This window comes from Aphelocoma coerulescens, chromosome 9, assembly GCF_041296385.1.
Source record: "Aphelocoma coerulescens isolate FSJ_1873_10779 chromosome 9, UR_Acoe_1.0, whole genome shotgun sequence".
In the NCBI taxonomy this organism is placed as follows: Eukaryota; Metazoa; Chordata; class Aves; order Passeriformes; family Corvidae; genus Aphelocoma; species Aphelocoma coerulescens.
Genome location: NC_091023.1, coordinates 15,230,720 through 15,257,181, shown reverse-complemented (window position 1 = coordinate 15,257,181; position 26,462 = coordinate 15,230,720). Strand labels below are relative to the sequence as shown.

At 45.6% G+C, this 26,462-nt stretch overlaps 1 protein-coding gene across 3 annotated transcripts in view; it reads right to left on the bottom strand.

Moving 5' to 3' along the window:
• Nucleotides 1-26,462, bottom strand: part of FGF12 (fibroblast growth factor 12) — a 236,672-nt gene that overhangs the window by 104,160 nt on the left and 106,050 nt on the right. For 2 of the 3 annotated variants that reach the window (XM_069023977.1, XM_069023978.1), the window contains one exon: nucleotides 26,335-26,410. The exons of the other annotated variant lie outside the window; for it this stretch is intronic. In XM_069023977.1, the coding sequence (XP_068880078.1) occupies nucleotides 26,335-26,410 (76 nt within the window). Of the gene's footprint in view, nucleotides 1-26,334; nucleotides 26,411-26,462 lie in introns of those variants that run through there. 3 annotated transcript variants of the gene reach the window in all.

Genomic DNA, 26,462 nt, shown 5'->3' with positions numbered 1-26,462 from the left:
TGCTCACTAAATATCCCCACCTCATCCCAAACAAGAGCTTCTCCATTAGGCACTCACTATGGAAAGTGACCAACATCAATATTTCAAGACACTGCCATTTCTGAAGTTTCATTCTCTTGATAAATAAACTCTTCTGTCCTTAGTGCTGAGGTTTAAAATGAAGGCCTGGCTGAATTTCAGGGCTTTGGTGTCTTGAGCAGAGAAGAGATCTAGAATTGCATTCCCTTACCTTCCTAAACAGAATGATCTATCTAGGTCAAAACTGAGGTTATTGGCATCTTTCCTTAGTGAAGTGCAATAATTCCCGCAGGGTTGCTAACAAAATATCCTGTTTATTTTTCATAGAGCCTTCAAAAGCCATGGGCTATGTTTTGTAGATTCAGTAATTAGGCATATCTCTGCTTTACTAGTTCTGTACACACAGAGCTAACTACAGCTACAAACATATGCAGGTTTTTTGCTGTTTTATCTGCAGAGCTTCTGAAAATGCATACATGAAAATTAAGGAAGAGATTTACATTTAATACCACTTTAAAATGTGTGTGCATGTTGCTGTAGTTGAATGGGAAAAAGAAAGACGCCCATCTCTGGCCAATAATTATGAATGGCCTAATTCACCATTTTACAGCAGCATAGCAACAAATCTCTTCCAATAGGAAGGCATTGTTGAGTTTGAAAGTCTGCATGCAGACACGTCTTAAGAATTGTACCAAATTTCCACACTGTGTAAATTACATCTAAAATGTGCATTGCCAGGGCTGCTTATTAAGCAGAATTAAACCCATATCCGTGTTTTATTAGTTTTATTCTTTACAAGGTAGCCCCTTGTTGCATGTCTAGCATAATTAAAATTCATGCTGCTTTGGCATTCTCCAGTCTCTCTGCGTGGGTGGACTTTTTGGAAAAAAAAAAAAACATGCCTGGGTAACCTGATAAAGAAAAGAAAATACCTTACTGTATTTTGCTCATTTTCTGTGCAGGGTAGTTCTGTTTACAATGCAAGAGTTTATATCTATGTTTGGATGCCTAATAAGAATTCACATTGCCACTTTAAAATGTGCTATTTGGGGAGAGAGATCTGGCCCTAAAACAGCAGCAGAGTACAAGAACTGGCCAGCTTTCTGGGCTGTTCTCGCACAGCTGAGCTTAGAGCTGACTTGGCCTTTTAATAAACACAGAAGAGCCTGCATCACCTGATTGCTATATTGAAATAATTCATTTAATGGGCCCTTCACTCCCTTTTTTGCCTTCAAAGATTCAATTAAACAAAATTTGCAACTCATCACAAGAAATATTTATTAGTTTAGCTGGTGTCTTTCAGACCAGCTCCAGCCTGGGGAGAAGTTAGGCTTGTCTGGGTGTTAAAGCAAGGGGCAGGTACGCAGCTGGCAGATTGCAGAATGAAACTACTATTGCAAAAAGCAGGCCACAAGCAGCACCAACAAAACAAAACTAAATGCATCCTAGAAAAATAAATAATTCTACTAGGATTTTATACATTCACATACATTTTTTTTTCCTTTTTAAGAGAAGATTTTCTACTTAGCAGGAGCTTTTATTTCTCCTTGTTGACTTGCCACCTATATCACATGGAGGCAGGGCAACATAAGAAAGCTTCGCCTCACTGAAGGGAACTGTGGCTGTCTAGAAATGAAAGTGTTGTGAGGCATTTTTCTTCAAGCCTCCTGTATGGCTGAATAGACTTTTGTCTCCAGGGTTCTGGAAGCACCTGCTGGGATCAATTCCCTGAAACGAAGCCTGAAAAGGAGCAGTAGCAGGAACCATCTCAAACTGTTCCCACATATAGAGAGACCTCCCTGCAGACAGATCAGTGCCTGTCCCACATGCCAGAGCCAGACCTGAGGCTTGTTCAAGGTGGGCTCATCACAAATATGTTTTTATCACCTCAGCCCAACAGTCCTGTTCATCAACCATTCTGTCATTGCCTTCCCCAATGGGATCAGGGCATAAAAAACTGCTGTCCTTGCAATGATACACTTCAATTGTGGCTTCATAAGTGGCAGGAGTCCAAGAGAAAGAGCCTGCAAACACCTGCCCAGTGACAGCTCCCACACACCACTTCAGTCATAAGGGCAGTGCAGGGAGGAGGCCTCACTGAAGGATCTCCTATCAAGGAGTAATGGAAGGATGGACACTCTGCTTGCAGGTCACCTTGTGCAAGGCAGAGCCAAGAGCCCACCCTTGCTGAGCAAGGGGCACACAGACAACCAGCTGCTCCAGGCTTACAACCACCACATCTGGAAAGAAAACTCAAATATTTCTTGCCTGTACTAGAGATGCTGAATTTAAAAGACAGGACAGACAGCTGCCTCTATTCCTTTCTTCCTCCCTCTACATCCTCTTCCTCACTGGGCTCCTCCCACCACCCAGCAACTTACTTCATCCACTTTCTTAGGGACTTTTCACTCATGGCTACCTGTCAAATAGCCTTAAGCCACAGGAACTACAAGAACCTGGAAGAGGAAGGAAAGTGTGGACTTGAAATTTCACTCCAGGTCTTATGTCTGCATTCACAGTGTGTTAGAAAAAGACCACATCCCTTGTGCTTTCAGTGCAGAGCAGAGGCTTGAAGAGAACAGGTGGAACAGCCACCACTGAACAACCCCAGCTGTGAGTCTGAGGCTGAATACTCACACATCATGCCCTTCTCTGTCTAAAGCAGAGACTTAGTCCCCAGACCTCAGGATAGCGGCACTTTTAGAACAGGACAATTCCTACTCTTCTCCCCAGGAGAGGTCAGCCATCCCCACTGTTCTCTTTGAATCCTATCTGATGACAACCTGTAGCCCATTTTGGCCTGTAGTTTCAATATGCCAGAGATGCCCAGGTCCCATGGACACTGAACCTGGTTGTGACTGGATTTACATGTCACCTGCATGAAGGTGGTGTGGTCTGGGTAGAGAGAGGAATCTGACCCCACAGTGTAGCTTCAGGCCCAGGTCCCCCAAGCCCCCAGCTCAGGAGGTCTGAGAGGCTGCCCATACTTCTCCCTCTCCCTGGGAGGAAGGAAAACTCCTCATGTTGTAACCATGCAGCCAGACACCAATTTCAACCAAAACCATTTCCAAGTGCGTCAGGAAAAGCCTTTCAATTTAAAGTTTCTGTCAACCTGACTTTTCTGAAAGTCAAAGAGATCCTTTCTGATTAGATCTTGGCTGAGGCAAACCAGCCCGTTTATGTGATTGAGAATGATAAAAAGGAGGGAGGGAGAGCGAAACCCCTATTGTGCTCCTCCAGCAGGGCTGTGGGACCATCTGCTCCAGAGCAAGTCAAAGCTTGGAGATTGAAGACATCCACCTCCTTAATGCACCTTTGTGGCACTGGCATAGGTCAAGAGGGGGAGGGAAGGGCCAGAAGCTGTCAAGGAGAAGTACCAAACTCCCTCCAGACTCATAAATCTGTCTTTGTGCACATAATGGATTCTGACAGACCTAAAGAGGACATGAAGAGTTCCCTGACCCCAAACTTTGCTTGTCCCTTCATCCAGCCTCCAAATCCACAAGCCCAGGATTTGCAGCCTGAGCTAGGTCATATCTCAAATCCTGCTGGCTCAGCAGAGCAATGCTTCACTGGGGCAGCTCATCGCTCTGCCACTCAGCAAAGGGTCCTTCCAGTTTGGAGAGCTTGGAGGAAAAGCAGCAATTCTGACAAGACCTGGTATTCCCACTGCCATCAAGCTCTGCAGTACAGGAGTGCTGGGACATTAATCCTGCCCTAAGGATGCCTCTGAAATTGCATGCATTCAGATTGCATCTTACTTAACAAAACCTGCTTATTTCTCCTGTGTACTGCAAGGGCATATTCAACACCAAATGTAAATGTGAGATTACAGCTGTCATGCAGCCAGGCCAAGGTTTGAAGACTCCCTCATCCCCTGCTGACCTAAAGTGCTGGGTAAAAAGGATCTGGGTGAATACATTGCTTCCCCCACAAACCCCTGGCTTCCACGTAGACCTCTTGCTATTTGCATTGTAATTTATTTCCCTCCCCAGCAATCAATCAACTCCTCTATCTCTCCAGCAAAATGAAATCCTATGTCCTCTTTCCCTGGACTCTCAGAGCTGCTGCAATCCAGACACCAATAAAGATATCAGTGGTCTGGAAGGAAATCTAAGTTTGCCAAGGATACAAAGACTAATGCAGTAGTAATTAATGATCGCAGTAAGTCTGGCGAAGAGAATAAACTGAACTGACACGGAAACTGAGTTTATAGAAACAAGTTTCCTTTTAACACAGCCCAATCAAATCTCTGGGGAGGAATTGTGCAGTCTATATTACTTCAAGACTGGGCAATTTTTTTACCTCAGAAAGCAGTGACTCTGGGAATTGGAAACCATGAGAGAGATTCAGCTAAGAGGAGCTTTCTGCACAGAACTGCAGCTAGAAGAGACCAAGCCCACGCATCGATGGATGGAGCAATAGAGAGAAAAATAAGCAGTGCTCTGTTACGTTTGTACCCAGTGCAGCAAACATCAGTATCACAAGAATCCCAAAGTCTGGTTGCCACACTTCAGAAGTGGCAGAACATAGAGAGTCTGAGGACTACAAAGAACATGGATAGTGAAAGACGTGAGCAGTTTGGTCTCTTGGTAACAGTAATAAGCACATCTACAGGGATTCACATGGGGCCACTCTTGAAAATGCTCTTGGTGCTAACCTGTATTTAACCTGTTAATACCATGGCCACTGATAGTTTGGTGTTGCTGAAAATCTGGCCACAAAAGACAAATGGTTGAGATCCTTGGTGTCCAAGAAAATGACAGAGAAAACTTAGCCCTGACTGATAAATCTCTCACCTCTCAGTCAGAACATTTTTGAAAGGAGGGACTGTCTCAATCCAGCAAAGTCAGAGTGAGATCTGGAGGCTGTAAGTCAAGGCAAGGCTCATGTTTATTGTTAATATCAAAGGTAATTCATCAAGAGAACAACATGGAAAGAGTTATGATGGATTTGCTATCATTTCATCCTGAGAGCCAACCTCTTTCAAAAATAGATGAGCTGATATCACAGTGCACAGGGTACAAGGGACCCTGGAGAAGTCACCCGTGTACTGAGCCAGCAGTACCTTCATCATCTCTGACAAGGCTGGTCTGATCAGGGACCTGCAGCACTGTAAATCCCACAGCTCTCTTAGGAATGTGGCTCTCTACCACCCTCAGCTGAGAAAGGCTACTTCTAACATCTCCAAATCCCACTTAGCTACCAGTTTCTTGCCCTACTGATTATGCCTGCCACAGAGGACTTACTGGGCTTGCTCGATGCAGTCCTGCCTTGAGTTATGCTGGAGTCCCAACTCATAATCACAACTGGTCCCTTCTGCCCGGCTTCGGACACTCACCTGGCGTCAGTCAGTATTAGAGCTAAGATGAACAGAAATCCACTCTGCAGAAAATCCCGCATTCAAAGTTACATTTCCTCCCCACATGAAATTAAAATGAGACCTTTTGGAGCTCACTATGAAATGCCAGAAAAGAGCACACTGATGTGGTAGAACTGGTGGTCTCACCACTGACCAGACCAAGTCTCTCCTTTTGCAGTAGGCAGAGCAGTGGCATGAAACTTGGCATTGAAACCCCTGTGCAATGTGCTCTTCTGAAATTACTATTTCCTTTCTCCCCTGCACAGTTTTGATAAAGTGGCATTTTTCAAGGGAAAAAAGCACCACTACTGATTGTTTGGCAGCTCCTTCTGAATGCATCCATCACAGCCTCCCAGCCTGTACCACTCACACGTGTCTCTCTGACATGAACTACAGTTCTGGCCTTTTCTGCTCTCACACTGCTGAACTCCTGATGTGCCTAAAGCAGAAGATGCAATAGCTCCTTCTAACCACTTTCTGGGGCTCTTCTAGGGCTTTGTAAGAACAGCTTTTGGACATGGACAACCCTATTTCTTTGCATCCCTTATTCATGACCCCTCTACAGCTTCTATCTTGGACAAAGAATTCCTGTACGGCATGATTTCTTTCCTCCTCTCTGGCCATGCTTGCCTGCCCTCCCCCTTCATATGCACATTTCTTTTCTCACTCCAGGGACAGAGTTAGTATCCCTTTGGTCTCATTCCATCATGTAACAAAAAAACCATTCCACTAAAGGGCTGCTGGAGCCTGCTACAAACAGGTCATTGATTTGACCTGGTGTCTGGAGACTACCCCAGTAAAACAGTAGAAGTAAGCAGAGAGGGCAATGCCTTCTATGAGTCATGGAGAAACAGGCAACAGATCCTGCTTACCCATAAAGTAATGATCTAAAGCATTCCCTGTTGAATGCAGCTGGGTCCTACAGGATGAGAAGACAGGATCCCCTGAGTTTCCCTTCCTACTCCCACAAAGAAGGCTGCCAAGTTGGAAATGCTGGGAAATGCTGCCTTCCTGCCACCCCAAGGGCAGCATCAGCTTCCCCTCCTGTGACACCCAGCATGATGTCCATGGCTTATCCTTGCCACCTGCCCCCTCAGCTTTTACAGGAGCCCATGGGCAGTCCTGCCCCTGCACAGGGTCAAGGGGCAGCCTCCAATAATGAGAGGAGCTGGCAAGGCAGCCAGCAGCAGTCCAACAAGAGATGCTGTAGCACTGCCAAGTGTTGTCAGATGTAGGGAAGCTCACAACAAGAGCTTTCATCTTTCATTATGATTGAATGCTTCTGCTCTAGCCTGGTGGAAATACCATCTCCTGAGATGCTATGGGCTCAGTGAAGCTCATGCAAGGTAGTATAAACCAGGGGGGAGGTTATTAGCATTTTCTTTTGGCAGAAGCTTAAACATAAGACTAGCCGTGCTTGGCAACTGGAAAATGCACAAGTGTGGGGGTGAGGAGCTTGAATTAAAAGCCACTTAAGTGGGTACTTGAGTAATTATTGGGAGGCTTCTGAAGAGACATTTTTGTCAGTAATTAAGGAGAACATGGCTTTGTACTGGGTACAGGTGGCAATATGGCAACAGAGATCCTCAGCACGCCACGGAGAGATGACCAGCTATCCATTAGCTGCAGAGGCATGTTGGGATTTTCTGCCCAAAAAGCATCCTTCAGTCTTGAAAGAGGGCCAGAGCAGCAAAGGGGCTGAAATCCTGATACTCTCACAGTCTCAGATTTTCTGCACCAGGGAAAAGGAGGCAAAAAATTATTTTTATGAAACTGCCTAGTTCCTGGGGTAGCTGTTCTTCAGCAGAGTTAGGTCCCACTGGTATTTCTGTCTTTCAGAGGCCCTGTGTCAGCTCCAGAGGCTCTGTATTCCTGGGCAACCTCCCCATACAAAGGAAGTGAAGCAAAACATGCTGGGCAGTTCCAGCCTAGGGGAGGGTTGGCTTATGCTGCCTGTCAGTGGCTTGGACCAGTGTAGTTGTGATTTGGTTGCAAGGATGCTTTCTCTCCCCTAACTTGTTTTCATAAGCCTGATGCAAGCTTTGTTGCTGATTTGCTTGGCTTTGGGAACCCTTCTGTTTGCTAAAGAACACCAATAATACATGTTCCCTTCTCATTGTTAAGAGGCAAATCTATTATTTCTTCAGTCCATTAGAGTAGCTACTTCTAGAAACTGAGATACTAAACTGGATACTTCTAGTGCCTCTAATACCCACTTCAGCCCACCTCAAACGCTGTAAAATGTGGGGTGTAAGATGGTGCCCTCAGATGAAAAAACTGATTTGACAGGGCAGTGACTCAGAGCTACTTTTAAGTCTGCAGTGACGAAGTCAGGCACTTAGGAAATTAAGTCTGTAGACCTGTAGCTACCAGGGCAGTGTCTGTCTCCTCATTAAAGATGCAGGTAAAGAAGCTTGAAGACAGTAGCAGTAAAAGAAGCATATGCAACACAAACATGTCCTTGTGAAAGAGCATAATTCATAGACACTTCATTACCTTCAACAACTTTGAGGTCCTTGCTTACTCATCAGCAAGTCTTAGCTGCCATGAGCCAAAAAAAATGTGAGCTGGGATTACCAAAATCTGCATAAATGAAGCCGACTTCCAGATCTCACTGATGGCACAGGGACCTCCCCATAAGCTCCAGCCTCAGCCCCTTACACTACCAGTGCTCTGTGTGGGGTGTGCAAGAGATCCCTGTGCAGCTGGCACCAGCTCTCACCCCAGTTAAACATGCCAGACTAACTCCTGCAAAGTTCCCCTTGAAAAAAATCAATTGACATAAGGAGGCAGACACCAGGAATTCATTCTAGAAAAGGCTACATGCTACTCTCAGCCTTATTATTTGCACGTGGATAGCTCCAGCAACTATTACAATTCTCTCAGTTTTCTTCCTTGACTCCTGGCACAATGTAGAGTCTAAAAAGTCTTCTTTTGCTTTTTATTTATTTAATCATTTGACATGGAGTCTGTCAGCTTAAATCTGACCCAGCCTTGCAATTTTATGGGGAAAATAAAAATAGAAAAAAATATGGAGAATTCATAAACCCTCAATAAAACAGGAAATATGCCCACAATATTGTGCAGCTTCAATGCAAGCTTTTCTTTTTAGAACAAAGGATGCTCCCTTGTGCTGTTTGAAACCCTGGCACTAGAGCAATTAAGAAAGTGAAACTGGCTACAAACTGAAGCAGAATGGACATGTTTCATAGATCTTCATTGCCCAGGCAGAAAGAAACATAAAGAGGGCATAAATAACAGCAGTCAGAGGACAGATAAGCTGAAGGACAATACTGGCTCAAGAGGAAATGGGTAGAAACTGGCCAAGAATAAATTTAGACTAGAAATTAGACATGGTTTCTAGCAATCAGAGGAGAATCAGGAATGAGACACTTCCAACTGGACCAATGAGCACATTGCTGCTCTCATCCTGCTCCTTCTGTTCCAAGGAGGCTTTTTGTGCACATTTGTGAAAAGATTACGTGACACAGCCTGCAATAACATGAGCCAAGAGATCCTTTCTCTCATCTGTATCACCAATACTTTTGGTCTTTAAAAAAATCTCTTTTAATACTCTAAGAATGGGGACACATTTGATGTGCATTCAGTAGGGTTTTTTATTTAACCTTTGCTAATTGATCCATCTTAAAATATATCTACACTAATCTCCTTGCACATTTAATTAATGAATTGAAGTAAGCAACAGCAATTATTGAGTGTTTTTATTTAGCGGTATCATTAAATAAAGTGAAAGCAAATAAGATCCCATAAAATACAAATGGTCTTATCTAAGAGTTATTAGAGATGCAGTGACAGAAGTACATTCAGTTAAGTGGTTATATTGTTACCATCATTCAGACATCAGCTCCAAGCTTATCTAATTTGAAAGCCACTCCTGCAGATCTTTGCTATTGATTGGTGAAGCCTGCAGAGACACCACTCTCCACAAACTCATTCCAGAATAGGGAAGACGTCAGCTCCCACACGTGGGGTCCCCTGGCCAACTGGTACCCACATCTGTCTGCACAGGTCTTTTCTACTTGCTGGATAATTTGAGGATACCCAGCATCATCTGGGAGAGGAGGATTCCACTGGCAGGGTGAGTTAGGAACAGATGCACCCTCAGCTCTTCACCCCACATCCCCACTGACCAGGATTGCTGGTGTCTCAACTTAGCTACTACTCAGCCTAAGTGAAACATATGCTAATGCCTGTAATTTCTGCATTGAGCTACTATAGTGCCAGTTAACGTTGTTCAGAAATGAATTGCTGCTGCATAATGTACAGAACAACAAAATCACATTTGCTACATATCACCGATCAGATAATTACCAACCAAGATATTCGTACACGTGTTCAACCTCTTACACGATGTAATAGGACACTATCAAAATAGAGCTCACATTACAATGACAGTTTTGGCTTCTAGCACTTTGGCTTTTATTGCAATAAATTCTAATTTTCTGATTTTTATCTGCTCCTCCCCCCCTACTCCTAGTGGCGTAGGAATTATGATTATGCCAGCTCTAAAACTAGACTGCCTGCTTTTAAAGCAGTCTTTCTGCCTGATTCAAAAGCACAGCACTAAAGCATTTGAGACACAAACGCTGCAGATCACCCTCAATGCCAAGAGAAAGCACCAGCCTGACCAACTTCACTTCAACTGCCACCAGACCACAGAGTGACCACAGGTGCGTACCCCTCCTCCCCACACTGCTGATTCCTCCATCCATGAAATCAGGGTGATGATACTGGTTTTGTAAGCCTTCCCCATGGGAAAGCTTGCAAAGACACTTCCCTGGGGGGCAGATGGATTTCAGGGTGGGATTTTTCACACAATGCAGGCAAGAGGTGCTGATGGAGGAGCTCTGGCTTTCCCCATGCTCGCACAGATGGAGCTGTCACGAAGGGCTCCCCTTTCGGAAGGGACCGACACTCTTCATCTGACACCTCTGACAGCATCCCCGCTGCTCACACCTCAACTTCTCTGCCTCTCGAGCAAAGACCCGATCATATCTCACTCCCTGATGTGAGGCCATAAGGAGAGACTTTGGCAGAGATGCTGCAGAGCAGCCTTGAGCCCCCCAGCCACTCTCGCGCCCCTCATCAGCTCTTCCAGCATGTTTACAGGATTCCTGGATTCCTGGATTCGCACTGCAACAAATTACAAGGTTGCCACCTTGCTTCACTAGGACTTCATTTTTCAGGCCCACAGTCCTTCTGCCCCCAGAACCATGAGCTCAGCAACCCAGAGGCAGGGGAGGTGGCACCAGACAAGCAGTGGGGACCCACTAATCCCCGCCAAGCCCACACTTGCCCCAGGGCTGCACCAACAAAATCATTTTGACTGGTGAGAGACTCATAGGCATCAGGGAAGCCCTATCCTTCCAGTGTGCGAAACAGGGATTAGTCCTGCAGCCTCCATCCGGCTCTGGGGAAACACCAGGGCTTCACAGAGATGCTTCCCACTCAGAAAGATCCTTTTCCATCCTGCATAAATAAGTGAGGAATCCAACTACAGCAGCATGACAAGAGTAACTGTGCCCCACAGGGTTATAGGATTACAGCTCTCAGCACATACAATTTCAGAAAATTTCCAGGTGTTTTTTCACTCATGTGAAGAGAGTGAAAAATAGTAAAATACAGTGTTTCACCAAGTTGTCTTCTTTTCCTACAATGAATTTTAAAAAAATAGAAAACAATATTGAGGTCACAGAACTATTTTATTTTACTTTATATTAATCTTGTTTCTTTCCTACATTATTTAACCCTTAAATGGTTAGTCTTGAGGAAACTGCAGAAAGTTTGTAAACTTTCCCCTATCTTTGGGGGGTGGGGGGAACTACAAAATATCTTGGAATGTGTGTCTCATAGAAAAATTGGAAATGCAGTTAGATGAAGACTTGGAAGAAAGTAATGCTTCCCAGATGATTAATTCATTTTTGGGTGGAGGGTTTCTAAAATTGGGAAAATACCTCATTTTGCCTTTAACATTGGTTTTTGTTTGAGGTCATCATGGTCACTGCTGCACCTAAACCAAAGCTTTCCCAGTTTTGTTTCCAAGGGCCTGTGGATTAGAGCAAGCCTTTTTTTTTTTTTTTTCCCTTGTACAGGTAGAATAGCTTGAACCGGGTATTTACAACAAATCAGAAGGGACTCAATTAATCCCTGTTATAATGGAAGTGGACAATCCCAGCACACAAGGATCCACAGACTGACACATAACAGAGGGGGACGGAGCCAGGTATGGGAGCTGGAAAGGGAGAGCACTGCTGTCCAAGGTGACCAGACCACACCAGAATTGCTCCTGAAACTGAGCAACAATACAAGAATCACCACTGAAATTAGGGGGAAAAAAACCCCAAGTTTGAGTTTCTTTTCATCAAGTTACAATGCTGTCCCCCTGGGACTGACCATCTATATTGAGCTACAGTTAGCGATTCCCTGTGCAGGAACGTGCACTCTTTATGCTGTAAGAGACGCTGGAGGTTCTCAACCAAACCCACAGGATTTAAGAAAATTAGGATCAAATTCACTGCCTTCTTATATCAGTCCAGATTGGGTGTACGCCCCTGAATTTACACAGGAAGAACACCGCTACCGACTCTTACCTTAAACTACGCCTTTTCTGAAGCGTCCCTCTGTCTCCCTTTCCTTGTTCCCATCATTTTTAAGGGCTGCGAGCGCTCGCCCCAAGGGCCCCGAGCAGGGAACACGAACCCCCCGAAGGCGCTCCCCGCACGGGCCCGGCGGCTGCGGAGCGGCAGCGCCGCCCAGCGGCACCGGAGCCGCGCACTGACGGCGGGCACGGGAGCCGGCACCGGCTGGACACCCCCTTCTCCCCGACTCCAGAGGAAAGCGAGGGGAAAAGGAAAAAAACAACTAAAAATATTAAAGAAAGGTAAAGGAAGAAAGGAAAATATATAAAAGGAAGGAAGGAACAATAAGGGAAGAAACACGGAAGAGAAAAAGGGAAGGAAAAAGGAAGAAAAAGAGAGGAAACACGGAAGAGAAAAAGGGAAGAAAAAAGGAAGAAAAAGAGAAGAAACATGGAAGAGAAAAAGGGAAGAAAAAACTAAGAAGAAGAGAAGAAACACGGAAGAGAAAGAGGGAAGAAAAAAGGAAAAGAAAAAGAAAAAAGGAAGAAGAAGGAAGGAAAAAGGAGAAAAAAAACAGGAAGGAAAAGAAGAAATATGGGGGGAAAGGGGGAAGGAATAAGGTAGAAAGAATAAGGGGGAAGAAGGAATGGGGAAAAAAAAGGGAGAAAAAAAAGGGGGGGAAGGAAAAGGGAGGAAAAAGGAATGAAAAGAAAAAGAAAAAAAGCAAGCCCTAGAGTATAAACGCAGCGGAAGTTTTTTTACAAGGACCTGAAAGGCTCGTATTAATAAATCAGGACTTCTGCACACACCAGCCCTCTCACAAGGCACAGTGGGAGCGCTCCCCTCGCACAGCCGGGCACACCTCCGCTGCTTGCAGGGCAGGGAGCCGGGGCCCCCGCACGCACCAAAGCTGCCCCAGGAGATTGTACCACGGGCCGGGACTTGCTGGAGGCTCAGCTGGAGGGAAATGGAGCTGCTGGCAGCCCGAGATGCTCCTCTGAACACCAGCGTTTAGAAGCAGGGGGCCGGACCCGCCGGGGCAGCTCCCACCCGCTGCCCGCAGATCCGCAGCCTCCGGCCCCTTTGTGCGACAAAACAGGGACAACTGGTCGGGCTCAAGGGTGGGGCTCTCTGCTGAACAGAAATTTGAAATACACAATTTCGGCTCACACTAGGAAAATACGCGTGGCCTAGAAATCGGTGAAAGAAGAGAGGGATGCTCAGCGCCTAGAGAAGAGGGGGCGGAGGGGTTTGGCCAGGCAGGACGCTCCCGGCGCCCCATCCCTCCGCAGGCGCGCTGTGTCCCCGCGGCAGCACTGCCACCTGGTGCTCAGGGACACGCTCACAGCCGCCCGGCGACAGCAGCCCGTCCTGCCACCCCTCTGCGGCCGTCACCAGCCGTGCCCACACCCAGCCGAGGCCGTGCCCAAAGGCAAGGGTTTCCCCGGCCGTACCACGGCTCTGCCCCTGGCCCGGGGCACCGCCTGCTCCCAGTGAGGCGTGATGCGTTGTTCTTAGCAGGGCCTTCCCCTCCGTGTCACAAGCCTTTGCACTCGTGGCAGCTCTGCAACAGAAGTGCAGGTACCTTGTGCGGCAGGTGACGGGTCAATGAAATTATGTTTCATCATCTCCACGAAAAAAAACCCAAACCAAACCAAAAAAAACAACCCCAAAAAAACCAAACAAAAAAAACCCCAACAAACATCGGCATTTGGTTAGACCAGTCCGTGGAATTTGTGACATTTTACAGTGCTAGTGTGAAAACAACTTGGAAGAACTGAAAAGAGAAAATTTATTTCTCTTCAAGTCAAATGCCTGCCTGTTGTTTTATTCACAGTAATTTATTTGAAGTCTTTTTAACAAGTTAAAAACAGAGTGTATTTTTTTTTCTGTTGGGAGTTTTGGACTAAACGTGACAAGTTTCATTCCTTCCCTCCAGACTTTTTGGCACTGCACAAACCCCCACATCTGTTGTTCTCCCGGCACTAAGTTAAACTGTCTCTCCCCTTTGCACCATGCAGCCTTCGTGCTCTGTACCTAGCAAATCCAAGTGCTAGAACTGCTTGCTGCTAAATGTAAAGGTCTGTAACTGACACTGGGAATGCCCACTTGCTTCCACAGATCTTGCTCTGCCTTACGTATCTCAAAAATCTGAGTGCACACTAAGGTCACCTTCACGCCCTGCTGAAAATGCAACCAGCAACAGGGCAGAACAAATCACCTGTCTAAGAGTGCAGAGCAGCACCCTGCAATGTGCCCACCACACTGGCCAGGGACAGGACTTTTTGAGCAGCCATAGGCAGCCAAGTCAGGAGCTGACCAGAGCCTTGGAGTGGGCATCATTAAACACCCTGGGCTTGTTCCACAGGTAATTGATGCCTTTTCCTGGTCTTAAAATCAAGAGTCATACATGGTTAGAAAGGGAAAAGGGACTTTACCTTGGTATTTATTTTTAAGGATCCTTAGGTGTACACGTCCAGGTTATATGTATCGAGATGCATCCCGCCGAGTCTATCCCCCAACATCGGGTATAACATGATAGGTTTTACTAATTTGCATATCTATCAAAGATTCCCCAATGAGAGGCTCAAGTGAGCCCCCCTCCCCAAGGAACCTTCCCCTGGATGGTTCTATCTTGGTTTACAGAATGCGTTCTGGAGAGGACCTTGGGGTCTGGGGCACACTGATCTCTGGCTATGAAGCTTCTAAAATGTTTAGTCTCTTAGCTTGACAAACAAGTCCAAGAATATAGGCAAAAAGCACTAGGAATACAGAAGTTGTAAAAAGGTATAACAGGGGTATAAAAGAAAAGGCAAAAATCTTCATGGCATCATAACGAGAGAGAAAAAAAATGGGTTCAGTGCTTCTTTCCACCCCTTACACACTCCTTCCCCTCCTGCGTGGTCCTGGTCACTGCAAGCCAGAGCTCACTCAGAAGCAGGAGAAGGCTGCCTAAACCTGGACCTGCAGTTTTTTCACACAGAAAATTTCCAAGGGAGGCAGCTTTTGCCCCTTTCCCATCTGTTTTAGTACAGTCATCCTATACAAAGATGAGAAGGGGGAAGCTTAGGTTCTGCATTTTGGCTGCCTGAATATGCATCCAGCAAAATCTGGGGAGCATCTCTGGATATACTGCCAAACTGCAAGGGACACTGCTCACACAGATGTACTAGCACACCAGCTCTGGATATTAGCACCTGCAGGGTAATGCAGGTGCACAGATTACAAAGAAAAACATTAGCTAACTAGCTTGGCCTTAGCTGTACTGCTTGTTCATTTGTCTGCAAGCAAGTTGTGTTCATTTGTCTACCACTGGATCTGTTATTCGTAGCTATTTGTTTATGTTGCCTTGAGCAGTTCTCGGTCTGCCAGTCATGCAAGCCCAACATTTGTAATTTCTCCTATAAAATAGGAAAGTAACGTAAGAAAGAGGCAGCATACAGCTTTCCACCACAGCATTAATGTCAAGCACTATATCCACTGTAACAGAATAAAATGGGTTTTGCAGTACTGGCTAGTTGCTCGCCTGGGAAAAGGAAATTTCCATGGTTCCCTTCGTCCCACGTCCTGACCCCCACAGCAAGAATTGAGAATAGATCACAGGGGCAAATCTTTTAAGTTGTTCTCTTTTTTTCCCCCCTCAGGAAACAGATCTATTCAATATTTGTTCTTCAGATGATCTTTAAAACTTGCAGAAAATGAACAGAAAAAAAGCCACAAATGCAGCTATTCCTGTCTGAATACCCACTTCTCCTACTCAGAGGAAAGTGTTTGGTATTGCTTTAGCTCACCACAGAACAAGCACTGCAGAGCCTCGGTTTAAATGAACTTGTGTTGTAAAAAGCAGTGCCTTTACTGCTATCTGCTCCCTGACTGGCAAATGCATTACAAAGTGAGAATGTAGCAGTCACTCATATCTCTGCCCCATTTAAATAAATCTTTGAGGTTACCTTGCCCAACAAAATCACACTGATAGAGCCCATTATTTCTAATGCATCACCGCTTTCTCTCCTGGGTACTATTTTCCTTCCTAGTATAGGCTGTTTATACAATAAGGCATTTCCTGCCCTGGGAAACAGCCTTTGCAGTGCCATTGATCACAGCAAATAATAAGTACACACAGGATGCTGCAAAGTCTCGGTGGGCCAGCACCAAGCTCTCCTCTTAGCAATTGTTCCAATAGATTTTGTTTTGAACAAGGTGTCAGGACAAACTCCTGTGTATCTGCAGCACAGCCCTAGGCACAGCACAGGTATAAGATTAACTCCATTTGGGAAAAAAAATAGACTCAAACAGAACACAGCTAGTGTTGTACCTTGTTAGCTTTATGCTAGGAGAAGTAATTAAGGTTTCTGTGGGATAGCTGCATTTTAGAAAATTCTTCCCATTTTCTTGGTTGTAATTACAAAGCCTTCACAGCCAATGCCTGTTACACCAATGTGAACAGCATGAAGTGCAGCCACTTTTTGCTGGAGCTGGACCCTGGCTCAGGCACACAATGCCCCACCAAAAGCAAGAGGTGCAAACGCTGTTCCTACTCACACTGACATCTGGGGAATCACCTCAGACTTAGAGAGGGGCTGCCAGCAGCAAGCCAAGCCCCGCTCACATTTCTCCTGCTGCTGCTGTGTCTGGTCCTGGCAGCCCCAGGGCCACGAGCTCCTGCGTGCTTGCCGGGGACCAGCGACAGCCCCGGCACCCAGCCTGCAGCATGGTGCCCATGGGCCAGTGTCACCTCAGCAGCAGGACTGCAGGCACAACGCAAACCAGCCTTCCTAGGACTCACTCAGGTAGGAACCACAGCAGTATCTTTATCACATCTTGAATAGAAGTTGGCTGTGGGTTTCCACCTCCTCCTCTCACCTTACAGTACCTGAGCTGACGGTTCCTCTCTCACAGAAGGGAAAAATGTGTCCTGCAGAGCAATAAACCCCTGGTTCATCTGTGTGTCTGCACACCTGGAAGAACATGGGTCCAGGACAGCTTTGCTTTTTGCAACACAGCGCAGCAACCTAGGCAGGCTCTGGGGGTCCCTGGAGGTTCATGCTCTGTGCTCATTGCCTCTGCGAGCTCATGGCAGGCTGACACAGGGCTCCAGCTCCCCCCAGTGCCTGCCTCCCCCTTGGGGAATGGGGTACCGGCCTGGCAGGAGCTGCGGGTCTAACAGGCTCTCAGGGGGCTCTGACCCAGTGTTCCAGCACAGAACAAGCCCCTGTCTCACTGCCATGGTTGTTTTCCTCCGGTCCCACACGCAACCTTCTTGCAACCAGTGAAAATTCAAAATTACTCTTAGTGAATAATTAATTGTCCTCATCCTGAATCATCTTTAATGAATGAAAAAGCTAGAAACCTGCTGGGCAGAAGAACATGGCTCTGTGATTGGAGCACAGATGTGCATTTTGCATTTCTGCACGTGCTCCTTGGTAGAGATTCTGGGACTGCAGATTGAAATCCCTCTGCATTATCTCCTCTTGGGACCCAGAAACCTGAAAATGCTGTAGGAGAAATGTTTCTTTTCACTGAAGATGCCACATAGGTCACAAACCTATGTGGGTACAGAAAATGCAATTCCTTGTGGAAAAGGCATTTCTGAGATAGGTGCAGAGAGAACAGTCCAAAGAAAGAAACCAGGCTGAGCTTGGCAGATACATTAAGTGCCTTCTGTCTCAGCACAGATGTTTGGAGCTCCCTGAGACATGTGCCCATTTTCAGAGCACCCCAGGAAGAGGGGACTCTCAGCCACCCACCAGCTGCCATCACTACACTGGTTCTGTGAAAGAGGGTTAATCTGTCCCTGCCACCAACGCTGCAGAGTGCATGGCCCGTTTATCCCTGCCCGGCTGCTGCAGCGCTGCCAGCTCTGCTGGGGATTTGGCTGCTGACTGAGAGTCCGAGGCTTAGGGAAGGGCTGATGGGGGGTTCCAAACCTGTGCAGCATTCTAGCAGAGGCAAGTGTTCAAAAGGGAGCAGTGAATTTCTTCACATCTTTAGAAGACAATATACTAATTCAAGCAGCAAAAACTGCCTTTAGGAGATCATCTTCCCCACCCAGTGCTGGGCTTTGTAGGTGATGGCAGAAGCTCCACAGGCTGTAGGGGGAGAGAGCAAACCTGCTCCAGTTCCCACTCACATACAGCTCCCTGCAGCCACGAGAAGCATCGAGGGGATGCTGTGGCTCCTCATTAAACCAGGATAAGGAAGGAAAAGGCCTTAGGCACAATTACCTTAATGAAGCTGGCAGCTCTGCATGCTAACAGCACCTGACGCCTGGGGTTTGAGGCACAGCTGCACAAACACTATCAAAAGCACTTCTAGACCCCTGTAAAAGCATAAGCATACAGCAAAGCAAATACCTGCCTGAAAGGAGCCTGGATAGCCATGCTGCAGAGCAGGTGGTGAGTTTGCCTCTTAATTAAGCATATGTTCGTGGAAAGCATCTGTGTGCTGAGAAGTCTCAGTCTGTCCCTGCTTCCACAGAAAGTGGCTGTCCCTGCCAGCAGCTGCCTCCTGGCTGGGTAATGATGTGGGTGACATTGGCCTTAATGCCCATGGGACGCCTGCGTGGTACTGGGAGACACAGCACAGACAGCAGTCAGAGGGTGGATGGTGTGTTTTTTAGAATTTCTAGCCTTCAGAAAGCGCCAGTGACTTGCAGGTGATGAAAAACTGCAAACTACAGAGGAAAAAAGTGTAATGACAGTTCTGGAGAAAAGAGAGAAAAAGGACTGCATGTTCTGCCTGGCACACATCTTTTGGGCACAGATTTTGTTTGTGCTGTGCATGGCTGCAGGTCAGGCTGGCGAGCTCGGGTAGCAGGGTGACATATGTCAAGGAATGTTTTAAAGTCGTGGCTGCTCCCAGCCTGCTCAGACCCCGTTTGCAGGCGGGAGGTGAGGAGGCTGCTCCTGCATGGGCTGAGCGAGCTGTCGGCAGCGTTCGATCAGCTGCCTCACTGCAGGATTTTCTGCTTCATTATGGAAATATACCAGGACACGTTCAAGTTCAGTCTGGCTGTCACAGGACATTCTTCAAAACTGGCTTCATGGGCTTCTCTTTCCTGGTCATGACAGGAATTCATCGCAAATACTCCCCACCTGCATCTCTGCTCCCCATATTGTATGTACTTTTGTTCCCTACACTGATACGTACGTATTTCACAGTGTCAGAAAAAGCAAAAAGAGCATAGAATTTTGCACAAGTGATTCATTCTGATAAACACACAAAGCACTTTAACAGGTATCACAAAATTACATAAAAATGCTCTTCTCAGTTCCTTATTTTGTTCCACTCCATGAATATTACAGTACAAACAAAAACCAACAACTACATGAAAGGTGGAAAATGGGCTGATATTTTAAGACTGTGGATGCCACCAGGTCTATCTGTCACTCTGTATCACTAATTTTCAAGCTTGCTGAGGGTTATCATTAAAGGAAAAGGCCCACATATGCATCTAAACTGGGCAGTAGTTTGTAAAATTATCTTGCAGATTTGGATATGTATCTCTTGCAAGTTACAAGAATAAATAGAAATTGAAATCCAGTAAAGAAACAGTAACCCCAAAGTTAAGAATATTTTATAGAACAGAATTTGGCCATGCTTTTCTGTCATGTGAAAATATCTGACATTCCCTTCAAGTGGTAGAAGCTGGGCACATCAGGGGCTTGACTGAAAATAGCTGGGTGCTCAAAATTTTTCTATTCTAGGGATGATCACATTGACTAGAAGAATACTAACTATAGTCCAAGACAGGAGTAGTCCTGGTGTTTCTTATGGGATATAAGTTTAACTGGAAAGTCCCATGGAGCATGGGCTGAAATGGAATCTTACTGAACTAAACTGAAGGTATACTTGAGCTATTGGCAGGCACATCTAACTATGATCTATTTATTTTGAATGACAAAAATAGCAGAAAAAAATCAAAATGCTTGAACTGCAGAATAATTTATACCAGCACACTGGCTGCTCTGGGTATGTGCTGATGTGATGAACATACCAACACTGTTACTGCTGTTGGACCTAGCTAGATTAAAGAAAATTATGCAAATCTCTGCTCTGCAAGTCCCCACATTCACTACGAACATCCTAAAGGGAAATTTAGAAGACTACTACTACAAGAAAGGTGAGGAGAGGTACGAGTCCAGTGATTGCTAATGCACACTCCAAGAGACAGCATCATTGTGAGATGTTACTCACAAAGGTGACTCACCCAAGGAGGGGACAGAGGTGATACAGAGCCCTAAGCCAGAGCTCTGAGCTCTGCAGTGTGAGGGACTGGTCAGGTCTCAGTGTCTGAGACTCCCAGGAGGCTGTCACTGCTGACCTATGATCACCCAAAGCAGCGTAACACAACAAGACTTAAACAAAGAGACATGCAACCACCACAACTGAGGGGAAACAGCAAAGTCTCTCTTGTAACCATGAGGGGTCAATACTCCCAGGTAGCCCTCAGGCAACAAACGTGCCCTGCTCTCCTAACAGGACCACTCAGGGTCAAGGGAGTCCCTACCTCACCACCCCAGGTCTCTATCTCTTCTCCCATTATCAACCCCTTGTCAGTGGTTCAAAGGACTCCGGACAGTTACCAAGAGCTGTAGGTCTGACAAACATCCTGCTCCTGGGGCACTGACAAACCTCTCCTCTACCCTGTGTGCTGTTCAAAGGACTGGACCACACAAAAAACACCCTGGTACCCCTGTCTTTCCAAAGCATATCCCACCCCTGCCCAAACTGGGGAAGCATTTCTGCTAGTGCTACCAGGCTTATGACACAGCCAGCGAGAGCTCACCCCAGGCACTACAGGCAGTGGGAACACAGGAACAAATACACACGTGCTCACCTGCCGTTCATTTCATGGCAAGAGTGCGATTTGTAAAGCACCACTCCTCCTACATCCTTGAACATTTAGGGAAAGACTTTTTCCATCAGTAAAAATGCACCCACATTTTGCCAGAGGAGGCTTAGATGTAGAAAATACCCTGTGGAAAGACCCGGGGGTTTTTTCAGAAGAAAAGTCATCTTTTCCCCAACAGACCAAGATGTTTATCTCTTTTTTTTTACTTAGCAAGTTATATTGTCATGGGAAAAAAAACAAACCTAAATCAAAATGTTGTCTTCTCCTGGCTCTTCCCTCTACATCCTGCACTAGGGCAGCAATTTCTAAAAAACTTTTTGAATCTTTGGGAGCAAAGCCAGAAAGCATCCCCCATGCCCTGCTGGGCTCAAATTATTTAGTGGATTATCTCTTTATGATTAAAGGATTTTGGCTCATGTTCAGAGATGTTACAGTCCTTCCCATGAGGGGTCCTGTTCACTAAGCTACATAATCAATTGGTGCAAGTGTAAATGCTTGGAGAAAGAGGGACTAGACACTAATTTGGGTTTGGTCCAGTGTACTCCTGTGAAAAGCTGCCAGGCAATGGTAGGTTTGGGCATAGGTTGGCCACAAAATAAAGGAGAAGCAGTCATGGACATGTTTTTTACCTCATTAATGCATTTGTTTCCTGAATTATATGAAAAAAACAAACAAAAAAAACCCTCATGTCCAAAACGGGTATAAGAAATAATTGATTCCAACAGAGTCATAGAATTGTAGAGTATTTTGAGCTTGAAGGGACCCATAGGAATCATTGAGTCAAGGGACCTTCGGGTGGAAGCAAAGGTAAAAACATATATTTGTACTTCTGATGCATCTTTTCTTAACTCAGCAGCTGTTCTATATAAACATTTATCCTACAACTCTGGCTGCTCTGGAGGAATACAATAAAACACCATTTAATGAATTCACTCTAAACTAAAATCAAACAACATGCTGCATCTACCCAGCTTACTAGGAGGACTTTCAAGCTCTCCCTTACAAAACCTGGCAGAGGCGGGGCACAGCTGGTGCCCCTGTTATTCTTTCAGTCTTGTCACAGTCCAGGGATTTTCTTTGCAAGGCACGGCATGTGGGCAGGAGGAAGAGGGCTCTCATGCTCCAGAGCACCCATCTTCCCAGAGAACACTTTTCCAGCCCTAATGGAATGGGATTCATAGCACTGCATGGTCTGAGCTTAAAAATAACCACTGAAGGTGGTTAGAAAAATTTATGCCTTTCAGCAAGTATCTTGCTTCCTTCCAGGCTGTGTATGAGCGATCTCCTGACACAGCACAGAAACATCTTTATTTTAGGAACAGAGTGTCGTCACCCTTTTCACAAGGGCCATCCTAAACCTGATCAGGTGCCTTTGCTCCACCATTTGTCTCAAATGCCAGGCTGATCATGCAGCCCCAGTGGCCAGAGAGCTCCAGGCTGCCAGGCTGGCCAGGTCTCCACAGCCCACTGCTGGGTGAAGGTTGGGGTTTTGCTGGGATAACTACATTGCAGGGGGAAGTGCAGAGACAGGTAAGTGACCCTGGCTTGCTTCACCGTGTGGCCAAATGAAGCTACTTGTGAGAGCCTCCAACCTGGCATTTTGCATTTGTAACCATTTTGCCCTTCCAGGGGGCAGACAGAGCTCCCTTTAAGATTCAGGCTGTGTCCTGGTGAGCACTCCGAATGCGCGAGAACTTGCATTTCCAATGGAAAATGAAAATGCCTGAGTCACCGTTTTATCAGGTGCTGAATAAGAACAGATTTATTTTTTTCATGCCTATAATTATATGTTTGGAAGGGGCTGAAGCAGCTCTCAGAACAAGAAGGGAAGATGCTTGAGCAAGCTCTGCTGATGGAGAGGGGGCCTTTGGTTGGACAGAGCAGGGGGAAGAGCCAACAGAAACTGATGCTCCCTGGCAAAACACGTTCTGCTTGTTCCTTTCCAAAGTTCTTCCTCACAGCACAATAAATGTTTGCACTTTGGGAAGGATCAGAAAGACTGGGCAGGAAAAAACAAAGGTTTTGATTGGCTTGGGGGACTTTTTGGAAAGGGTACTACATTCCTTTTAATTAAATCAGTCCCAATGTAGGCCAGAAACAAGTAAGTACAAACAAGAACCATCTTACCCACTTCAAATACATTAACTTTCCAGCATTTCCTAGCTAGCAGACAGGCCAGGATTGACATATTTAATGTCTCATCTGTAGAAATTGTTTCTTCTCAACAAGAAGACAAAGCACAGAAAATAACAAAATACACTGCTGGTATCTTTCCTGACATATTGTTGTATCTGGGCGTTCTTGGCAGTTCAGTGCCTGCCACATAGCACAACCCCTCCACCAGGCAGCTATCAATACAGGAAAAATTGAATTTACTCTTAATGAAAGGCCACAGCCAATAAGCAATCAGGCAGTGCGTGCTCTCCATCCCATCATTAATGAGCCAGGGGATATTTGTCTTCTTTTGACTACCATGGCTCTCCCACCTCTGCAGCTATAGGCCTGAGTCACACCCCAGACTGGAAGGTCCACCTAATCTTTAGATTTGACTTAGTTGTACCTCAGGATGGAGAACATTTTGGGAGCAATAAACACGATGTGAATATCACCAGGAGTGGGGGAGTAGTGCCCCATTGCTTCAAACCCAGGTACATGTGGGAATAGCTGTGAACAGGGGCAGTTCTAGCCATTCCTTTCCCTGCCTCAGGTTACACCTTTCCTGCTGATTCACTCCCAAGAGCAGTAGCACTTGTGTAGCCACATGATGACTCAGGTAAGGCTGGTTTGATTAAAAACAATTCATTTTTAAAATACCAATAATAAGAATAGGTTAGTTTCCCACTGGCTTAACCCCCAGCACCAGCAGAGGGAGGGAATAGGAGTATGTGCCTACAGAGGACGGATTCACAAGCTCATTCCCTTCTCTTACTCAGCAGTGAAGCCACTGAGGAGCTGCTGACTTGATACCATGCTCCTACAAAAAGGACTCCCAAGTCAGCTTAAAGATGTCTTGAGCTGACATGCCCTTCAAATCACTAACCTGAACCAGGTTTCCTGACTTCCCTGAAGGGAATACACTAGAGACTCATCTATTTTACCTTTTTAATTCATCACATGTTTAAAACAAAGCAAAATGAAACAATCCCACCTTGTCACCAATAAATGTCCCTTGCGAGCTCAGGTTTCCTCAGGAGGGAGTAAGAGACCTGACAGATGAGAGCTGTAATCCTTTGTGCATGCCTAGAAACTGCTTAAATATTACCATGGCCATTTAAGAGTCTACAGAGATGCCAGTGAGATCTGACTCTAAATTGCAAGATCAACAACTTAGATGAAAGCACCTCTTTTACATTGCATCAAGTAGACTTGAGAAGGAAGCAGAAGGGAATAATAATCATTCTCAGCCTTTTAACAAACACCTGAAAGTGGAGAGGTAAGAGATGAAAGGATATCAATAACCATATTACCAAATTAAACTTCCATGGGTAATATTAAGACATCATAGAAGTTGGCACCTTCAGGAGGAGAGAGAGAAAACAGATCAGAAAAAGACAGAAGTCTCCAACAGTCTGTTCTCAGATGGCCATTTCCAGTGGCAATCACGCTAATTGCACACAAATTAGACAAACTATCATGAATGTATTTTTCAAAATCAAGCCCCATTTATGTTAGTCTCACAAGAGTTTCCAATCAACAGTTTTCAATTGCAAATACAGAACAGTTTAGTCATCAAAAAGCAAAAGGATAAAGAATGTACTGAACACGAAGGAAAACAATCTCTTCCCTCTCTTTCCTGTATTTCTGTAACCAATTCCTTCTGAACATTTAAAAGAATATTTTCTATTGACACAAGACATAAAAATACTTCAGTTTAATGAGCTCTGCTCATCTTAAAAATACAGAGATAAATATGAAAATGCACAATACAGTATTTCAAATAGCTTTGATGGGGTTATTATCGAAGTATGAACATGGCTATCAATCATCAGACATACTGACTGATACAAATATTCTTCATGGGAATGTAAATAATTGTTTCAAAGCATAATATGCCCCTTCATCATTAAAATCACTTAGATGTTATAATTCACCTGGCTTGAGTAATGAAAATACAGTCTGCTTTCTTTCTCTGAATAAGCACAGTTTTAGCAAATCACTTAAGCACGGGCTTAAAATTAACTAGGTGATTGAGGTCACAGCCCACTTTGCCTATGTGTTAGCACACTGCTGCAGGTAATGTAGAGACGATAAGCAAACCCCAAACAGTGAAAAAAACCTTTTTCCTCTGAAATCTGCCTCCTGAGATATCACCATTAACCTTTAGTGTGCACAAGCCACTAACTCTGAGCCCTTTAGAGAGCCCCCTGTGCTGTTGCTGATTCAGCATTAGAAACCTTCATTGAGCAAGGCTCTCCTTGGAGAAATGGAAGGGCAGGGCACTTGTTATCCGTCACTGAGCTATTCCAGCTGCTGGCTGGCACTTGCTAACGCTGCAGGCCTTGGCTTACCAGGTCATACTTAACCCTTAGAAAGCAATTGCCTTCATCTGTTTCTCTTAATAGGCAACCAATATATTCTCTCTGGAAAGCTGCACTCCTACTGAACATTAAATACTTTTACATGAGAAATTTGTAATGCATGTGCTTTTAATGGGAGCTTACTGAATGGCTGGGAGTCTCAAATGCCTCTTAAAGCACAAATGAGGAATTTCAACGATACTCTAAAATTCTCATGGTGCATCTTCTGCTAAATACTTAAAATCCTAGCCCCTTTTCCCCAGTTCCTGTGTACACACAGAGTAATATTAAACAGCTTTGAGACTTACAGTCCTTCAGTTGTCCATACAGGTCCTGGGTTAGTCCCACAGGTACTTTTCAAAGAAGACAGCACTGTCTCCACAGTACAGACAGGCAACGAGGCAGAAGAAGGTGTGGTGGCACCCACGGTGGAGTTATGTGCAGGTACCCACAGCCTAAATGTCAGACTGAGCAACTCTCCCTGGCTTCTCCCACACTCGGTGGAGATCTTGCCAATGCAATCAATGGGGTTTAAGCTCCATCTCATCTCACCATGCCAATGTATACTAAAAAAGGAACTGGGTTTCCATGATCCTTGTGGGTGCCTTCCAACTTGGGATATTCTATGAAGGGAGCTCCGTTATGCCCCAGGTATCCTGGTTTCTCTCCTCGGGCTGTGAGGGGCAGCATCTCACATCAGAGTGGAACCAGCTCCCCCACTCTTGCTCTGGTCCATGGGCAGCCAGCTGCCAGCACAGCTCATCAGGCAGAACGGAGCTCAAAGCATCCAAAAGCTGAAATCGTGTCTCAAGGTGATCCCCCACGCTTCATCACACACAGAGTTTCCGGCACGGCCATCCTCATCTCCTGACGTGGCAATCACTGAGGCTGTGTCCACCCACAGCTTGAGATGCCACTTTAATCACAAGCTTGTAGGGACTGACAGCTACAGAGCTCATCATTTAGCCATAACAGCCTACTCACCAGCCTGCTTTCCTTTCTGTACCCCACATGACAACTGCTGTCTCTCCAGCTGAATTGACCCCACTGGTTTTGAGCCCTAGGCATAAAGAAAAGCAATGCCTTACGTGAGGCAAGTGTGCGCTGTTGTG